General features: G+C 31.2%; 1 protein-coding gene across 1 annotated transcript; it reads right to left on the reverse strand.

The window, feature by feature from the left end:
- Nucleotides 1-6,977: 6,977 nt before the first annotated feature.
- On the reverse strand, nt 6,978-8,029 carry LOC109122031 (uncharacterized). The gene is made up of 2 exons (XM_019218110.1): nt 7,754-8,029; nt 6,978-7,658 (listed from the first exon to the last, which is right to left on the reverse strand). Exons 1-2 carry the CDS (start codon nt 8,027-8,029, stop codon nt 6,978-6,980), a joined length of 957 nt encoding a protein of 318 aa, XP_019073655.1.
- Between the last annotated feature and the right edge of the window lie 612 nt (nt 8,030-8,641).

Below are 8,641 nucleotides of genomic sequence, written 5' to 3' on the forward strand. Positions count from 1 at the left end.
CTCTTTCATTCTTATTTGATGATACCAACTCTTTAGATCAATATTAGAAAATACCCAAGCACCATGTAATTCATCTAACATATCATTTAAACGAGGAATAGGATGACGATACTTTACCATTATATTGTTAACTGCTCGACAATCAACACAAATTCTCCACGTCTCATCCTTCTTAGGAACCAAAATCACCGGCACGATGTACAAACTCATACTTTCCCTTATGTACCCCTTTTCCATCAATTTACTAACCTGTCTTTGTAACTCCTTTGTTTCCTTGGGATTACTTTAATAGCTTGGTCGGTTTGGAATGGAAGCATCGAGCATGAAATCAATTTGATGTTCAATTCCTCAAACATAAGCTAAACCATGTGGAACCTCCTTAAGAAATATATCATCAAACTCCTATAAAAGAGAAACAACTGAACTAGGGAAAGACGCATCAAGTTTGTTAATGTTTAAGTATGCCTTTTTTTTACAAAAGTACAATAATTGGCTGATTTAAAAACATCACTCTTTTTATTTCACTCGCTTTTGCATAGAAATTTGTTTTTCTCTTTGATTTTCTCTCAATGGTCGAATCTATTTTCTTTTTTTCTCTCTTATTTTTCTCAGCCTTTTTTTTTCTTTTTGATTTTCACTTGTTTTCTTTTTCTTTCTTTTTCTTTAGATCACTCTTTTTTTGTAACATCACTTGATCTTCATAGATTTGCTTTGGTGACAAAGGGACTAGAGTGATTGTCCTTTGATTAAGCACAAACAAGTTTTTGTTGGTAAAACCATCGTGCTTAACATGTCGATCAAATTGACATGGTTAGCCTAGTAACAAACATCTAGCTTGCATTGGAACTACATCACACAAAACTTCATCTTCATATTTTCCGATGCGGAATGATACTAACACTTGTTTAGTAACTTCACCTCACCACTATCATTGAGCTATTGCAACTTGTAAGGTTGGGGATGTTTAATTGTTGACAGCCCTAATTTCTAAATCATTATAGTGGTAGCAACGTTAGTACAACCACTTGCATCAATACTACATACCTTGTTTTGCACGTGACATCTACTATGAAAGATGTTTTCTCACTGCACTTTGTCATCTTCTCTTGACTTGCATACTTAGAGTTCTCCTTAGAACTAACAATTCACCTTGGGCAATGTACTCCTCATCATCCACGTCCTTCAATGATGACATAGATTCGATGTCATCTTCGTCATCAAATTCAATTTCATCATTATCTCACAATATCATAACTCTTTTGTTTGAACATTGGCTCACTGTATGACCCCTGTCTTGGCATTTAAAACACTTAATATATGATTCCGAGTGGTGGAAGAATCAAATTTACCTTGATTTCCATGGTTGGTCGCTTCTTGTTTTTGCTCAATTTTGGGCTTGGCAGTGGCTTGCTTATCCTCTTTCTTCACAAAATTCGGTCTCCATAATGATCCTGAGCTAGGGTTTTTCCATGTACTACTACCCCTTCTCTTGAGTTGGTTCTCATTTTGATAACCATGTGCACCATAACTTCTAACTCCACCTAATGTTGCAATTCCACCGAATTAACAATTTTTTGGTTCAAACCAACCAAGAACCTAGCCATAGTAGCCTCTCGGTCCTATTCCACATTCACTTGGATCATAGTGATTTCCATCTCCTTGTAATAATACTCCACACTTCGATTACCTTGTGTAAGACTTTGCAATTTTTGGTACAACTCATGGTAGTAATGGCTTGGAACAAACCATCTTCTCTTCATAGTTTTCATCTCCTCCCATGTTTCTATTGGACACTCTCTATTTCTCCTCCTGCTTAATACTAGTTGATCCTACCAAATAATCGCATAATTAGAAAATTCAATGGCTGCAAGTTTTACCCTTTTTAAGCTCAGAATAATTGTGACAATCAAATGCTAATTCTATCTTCTTCTCCCACTCAAGGTAAGTTTCGAGATAGTTTTTGCCTTGAAAAGACAAAATCTTCATCTTAATACTACCTAAGTTATTATCTTCTCGATTCCTAGCCTCTCTAAACTGCCCATCATATCTCCTATTGCCAACAATTGAATCCAGTCATATTCTTTATCAAAATCGTCCTCACAATACTCTTCATCTTCAACTCTCACTTCCCTAGGTTGAACTCTCTCTTTCTCTCTCTCCTACGCACATTAGGAGCATTTTGCAGCTACTACACATGTGCATTCTCTACCCGATCTATCTGTTCATGAACCTACTCCATCTCCGCTCTCAACACTCTCCTCATCTTACCTATTAAAGCTTCTATAAGAAACTTCAAATCAACCTCTTCCAATGCATTCCTAAAAGTATTTTTGTCCTTATTGTCTGACATGTTTGCTGCAAAACAAAGTTACAAAAAAAAAAAAAAAAAAACCGCACACTCCCTCACATGTTTCACTCAAAGAATGATTCACTCAACTTTCACTTGTGTTTTCACACAAAATCATATTGACTTTTACTCTCTTATATGCTTACTACTCTTGCTTTTTTCCACTTATAATAATCCTCTATAGGTTCTTATCAAACAAATATTACAATTTTCAGCAACAATTCACCAAGAACTCATCAAGAGAAATTCATAGTTAAGGGCTTAGAAAAGCAAGGTTGGGTAATGGATTTAAGGGTTTGTTTTGGAGCAATAAATTTGGTTGTGTGGAATCGAAAGGAACACAAAGATTTAAAATTGAAACAAGAATTACAGGAATTGAATCACAATATCACTTTTTTTTTTTCAATTTCGTTTTTTTTTTCAAAAAAAAATAAAAATAGTCAAACCTATAACTAGTGTTTGGGACTTGTACCTCTGATACCAACTGATACGATCCACATCAAGAAACAGAGAAACTTGTGGATCAAGAATGACTTCAAGATCGTCTAGAAACAAATTTATATAAAACTATGACCCATTGCTAATATGGAAGTAAGAACATTGGTATAATGAAGACGCCACAATCAATTATGGAAGGATTGATTGATAAGTCAAATGAGAACACCATGAAAAATTTTCCGATAAGTTCAAAGAGTTCTAAAAGAACCAAAGAGAATTTTCTCTCCAAACTTATGAACGAAATCTGAATGTTTTTTTTTTCAATAAGCTAATGGTTATTTAAATACAAAGAGGTCCACGAATTTGGCAACTAGAAAATCCCCAAATATGGGGCCTAGTATTCATAAATAGCTAGAAAAGGGAGACTAAAATATCCTAAGTTGAATTCTGAAAAGTGAATCCAATATTTCCTAAAATCATGCCTACGCCGAAATAAAAAAGTAACAAGGGAATTTTGAATTCCTTCCTTTCCCATACAATTCCAAAAATTAAAAGGCTAATAGGAAAGTATCTAAATTGGCATGCAAACCATACAACTCAACAATAAAATATAATAATAAATAAGAAAGGTAATTTAGTCATCTTAAAAGGATGGCTTTAAATTGAGTCAGCCATTCTCCTTGATAAGTCAAATTTGGGTAATCACCAATTTAGAAAACTCCACTCAATCCACACAATTTGTGAGTTGTTCTCTTTGAGGAATTCTTCTAGATTATTCAAAAGCTTGAATCATGGAAATCCATCCATGTGGAAAACGTGGAACATCTTCCTTAGGCCTCCACGAATTCACCTTAACCCAAATATTTTGAGTTAGTCCATTGAGAGTTTCCTTGAACTTTATAACTCAAGCCCTTGTAACCGAACCAACTAGAACTTGAATAGAATTTGCATTCCATTTGTTAGTTGTGTCCTCATCAACTAGTTCCAATGTATTCCAACTCATGACAAATTGAAGTTACAAGTCAACAGGAAGACATAATTGAACAACAACACTCACTTGCAACGCTAAAGTAGCCCCATAGTTTATCTGTACTTTAAAAGGGGAATAATAGAGAAAGGGTTCGATAGCTCAATAAGAAAAAATAGGCCAATAAGAAGGACAAAGTATAGTACAAAATTAAATCCTAGGAGATATCATTTTTTTTTATTAAAATAGGTAAACTCATTTAATTCAATAATTAAATATAATTTCTTCAAAAATTTCAACACTTTTAATTTTAAAGATAAAACAATATAATATACTTAACATAATCAATTCATATTCAAAAGAATTTCACATTTAAACATTTTACTTTAATATACTTACAATAACACTAGGTCCAAATAGTGGAACTTGTATTAGGTGGTTAGTCTCAAATTGTTCCTCTTACTAGAGGACGGAACGGTTTCCGACCAATGGTATACCAAAGGGGAATAATAATACCCTTACTGTCTAAGGCTACATTACATCACTATCCCACCAAGGACAATAAAGGTCAACAATTTATCTCTATTGACTAGGGCTATTGATAACCTGAATTTCCAAAATTACTTTTAATTAATTGGAAAGGTAAAATTCAATTGCATAATAATCAAACAAATCATATTGTATTCATAATTTATTTTATAAAAAAAGGAACAAATCAAAGCAAATTTGAAAAAAATATTACTTGATCCACTTTATGAATTTAAATATTTTGATATTTTAATAAATAGTTAAAAACAAATAAAGTGATATAAACTAACTCACTACTCTATTAACCTTTACCTCGAAGAAGTTAAAATAACTGGCATAATAATCAAACAAATCATATGATATTCTTGATTTATTTTATAAACAAAAGAACAAATTAATTATAGTATATTTTAGAAAAATATTACTTGATCCACTTTATGAAATTTAAATATTTTGATATTTTAATAAATAGATAAAAACAAATAAAGAGGTATAAATATTAACTCATTGCATTATTAACCCTTACCTTGAAGAAGTTACTCAAATTCTTAAAAAAAATATTAATGCATATCTTTAAATTATAAAATAAAGCAAATACTAAAATTTTCATTTTTTCTTTTTACCCTTCCAATCAAAGTTCTATATCTCTCTCTATTTTGTCTTTTTAATTTTTGATAATATCAAGAAACCATAACAACATAAAAATAGTGGGCGGTTAAAGGGACAAAAGATATCTCACTTATTTTCTTTCTCTCTTTTTTATTTTAATTTTTAAAATACATAAATATCTCTATATTCAATGTATGTATTTTAAAAAATTTAAAATACACAAATATCCCTAAATTGAAGCTAGGGATGTTAGAGTATTTCTACTTATGATCATAACTAGTAACAACTAAAGGAGGAAAAGACAGGAACAAAGGCTGGCTTTGCATTTGAGGCTGCTGGTTGTGTGATTAATCATGTGATGGCACTTTTATTCATTTTGTTTTTAAGGTACTCTCCTAGGCTATATTTGAGTGTCTAAAGTTTGTTAGAAAGAAAATAAAGAGGGAAAAGTAGGATGAAAGCACAACCTAGAAATTTCCCTCATTATTAGATTATTTATAGAAAAGTTAAGTAAGAAAATTAAATTATAAGCAGTCCTATTAGGTATAAATCTTATTTTTTGTTTATAAAACCATAAAATAGTAATAACTTTTATACAAGATAGAGGTTCATATTAAAAAATAATAATAATGATTTTTTTTTTAAATAATGATTTTTTTTAGTTAAAAAAAAAAAAAAAAAAAAAACTTGAGGCATTGTTCTTATTATCTCAAATTTTTTTAAAAAAAATTAAAGAGATTTTTGAAAGCATAAAGTAAATCATATTTTTTGTACAAAATATTTTATTTTTAAAACAAAAAAATAGTAAGCGTATCTAAATTGACAATAAATATTTTTTCTATTGTTCTATATTTAAAAATAAAAAGGAAAAAAAAATTATTGAACAAACACTAATTATGGGAAAATGACATTTTTTTCCCCTTCGAATGACTCAAAGTCAAAGAGAAAATAAAAAGAAGGCATTGTCTCCATCACTCTTATAAACAAATCCATATTATTATTATTATTATGATAAAAATAATGACATGGATTTGTTTACTTAAGGTTCTTAGTTGTAGGAGAGAGAGTAGAGGGAGGTAGATACGCCACGTTTCCAATTCAATGCTCCATTAAGTTGCACTTTTGTAGGTGAATGAAGAATCTTTTTCTAAGTTTTTCTGCTTCTACTTGCTGCTCTGGTTTTATTGATCTTTTTGTTTCCATTCTCTTAAAATTATTATTATTATTTTGGGTGAGTTATTTATAATATTTTTAAAATAATAACTAATGAAATAATAATTTATAATTAATTATTATATTATTTATATGTATCATTATTAATATTATTTTTATTTGATAGATTATTGACAGTAATAACAATAATAATAAGAAGAAGAATAAGACAAAAAGAAAAAGACGTTAATTGTAGTTACAATACTTATACATTGAACTTACAATATAAATATAGTAAAAGTATAATATATTACAAGATCCCTTTATTTCATTTTTGAGCAATTATAAAAATATATTTTTTATTATAATAATTTATTATTGTTATATTATAAAGTTAAACTATTCAAAAATTTTGAAGTCTATTTAATAAAAATATAAAAAATTGTTGTAATATTTTATAATAAAAAATATGTAATAAAATTATTTTTTAATTATCAAAAATAATTTATGACTAATCATTATATTATTTATATGTATTAGTATTAATATTTTTCTTATTTGATAATAATAATAATAATAAAAGAAAAAGAAAAGATGGAGAAAAGATAAAATAGAGAAAAGACATAGTAAGAATATGTTTCACTTTAAAATAAAAAATACGGAGGTATATTTAACTTTATATTTTAAGATTTTTTTTGAAGGATTATAAAGAATCGTCCTATTCTCTTTTCTCTAGTAGAAGAAAGTCCGGTCCATTTCTTTCCCATTATCATTTTCTTTTTTAAAATTTTTAAAAAGAAAAACTTTTCCTTTTTCAGATTTCAAAAAAGAAATCCCCATTAGGTTCGTGATAGGAGTAGAACACAAAAAGTTCATTATTCTTATATACTTAAAATAACCAAAATAAAATCGGGGAACATACTTTAAAATGGGTCGTTACAAGACGAATGGAATCCACAAATACTCCTTGTATATACGCTCAGGCACCTTACGAAATGTAGCCTTCAGAAGGCCAATAAATAATGGAAAGTGCTTGAGAACAAAGTACGCCATTACCACACCGGTGAGTGCGTATAACAGAATTGCAGCAAATTTTAATTGACCCTTAAGCATCAAGAAGTTTCCCGAGCAGAAACAGGTCAACATGGCTGCTATGGATATAAAGAGAGATGTTAAACCAAATAAAAATTTCCTCGGCAAGTTTGTAGTAAAATCTTTGTCTTCGTCCTTGGAGATGAAAATGGCGCAGAATATTAGCAAGGAGATCACTGAACAGAAAAGAGCAACTAGCGGTGCTATTCCAAAAATACTCCCAGTGTCTTGCTTTACCCCGGCTGATGAGGCAAAGGCAACAGTTGCGATAAGTGCTGCAATAAAAGAGCAGGAATTGGAGGTGCTATTTAGCCATTGCAGCCCTCCAGGTACGGAGGCTGTTGAGGCAAAGGCAACAGTTGCGATAAGCGCTGCAATGAAAGAGCAGGAATTGGATGTGCTATTTAGCCATTGTTTGCTTTCGTCTTCAAGTTCCCGATGTTCTGCTTGGAAGATCTTATCTGGGGAATTTCCTGTACGATTATTTTTAACAACAAAATCTGGTAGCAAGGAATTCTGCACATACTGCATTGAACCAAGTGCATACTTTTAAGTTATTATTCATCGGTTTGAACCATTTCTCATAAGCTAATATAAAGCTTAGCTTGAGTTTTGCATACCTGGTACCACTTAACTTCCCACTGCATGTGCAACATGCTGGTGGGGATATGTTGGAAGTGGCGGTAACCCGGTAGCTTTCCAGCTAGATGCAATGCACTATTCCCCTGTTCATCAACAGCGTGAAATGCAATTTCTCTATGAGGAAGATTACTGTTGAGTAAGAAGTCATATATATGTGATCGCCTATTCTCTACTGCCTTCAGCACTATGTTCATATTTTGGCCATCGGTGTCATAAATGGCCATAGAAAACAGTTGCAGGATTTTCTCTACCATTTCCACGATGCAGCTAGTATTGGTGTCTCCCAAGCTACAAAGATAAGAAAACACACTCTTCAACTACAAGAGAAAGCCCAATTAACCAATCATCTAATAACAGTGGTTAAAATTTCAAGAATTTGAGTTGTGATTACTCTGCAACAGATCTGCCTCTCCTTAATATCAGTTAAAGATACTGGAGAAAGTTGTTGGTTACATTGTCTCCACATCTTTCTATATATATACCAAGAAGTTTATTTGTAATGAACAGGGTTGACATATAGGTTACCTCCTTCCCTCTGGAAGAATCTGTACTCTGAATAACTATAATGACGTGGGGCCTCATCATAAGCACGTTCAAGTAGTTTGTTCAGGATCTGAAGAGACCATACATGCATCTCTTTTTTCTCTTTTAGCTTTCTTATCTGGCTTGAACCTAAACATGTATCCACAAAGAAACAAGAATGTACATTGAACCTCTAATGTTTTGGAAATTAATAGTGGAGAAACTTGGGATGATGATTAATATGGTGTTATACCTGGCATTACTGATATGATAACCAGCAGTACTTGGGATACAAGAAGCTTGATGAACCTCAGGCATCTGCCATATTTTGAGGGGAATGGTTT

The sequence above is a fragment of the Vitis vinifera genome, chromosome 7 (assembly GCF_030704535.1).
Source record: "Vitis vinifera cultivar Pinot Noir 40024 chromosome 7, ASM3070453v1".
NCBI classification, from domain to species: Eukaryota; Viridiplantae; Streptophyta; class Magnoliopsida; order Vitales; family Vitaceae; genus Vitis; species Vitis vinifera.

Bases quoted from the DNA above. Each gene is read 5' to 3' on its own strand.
- LOC109122031 (XM_019218110.1), bottom strand. From the start codon at position 8,029: ATGGTAGAGAAAATCCTGCAACTGTTTTCTATGGCCATTTATGACACC. The intron at 7,659-7,753 runs GTATGCAAAACT...GGTTCAATGCAG, and splicing joins GGGAAGTTAAGTGGTACCAG to TATGTGCAGAATTCCTTGCT.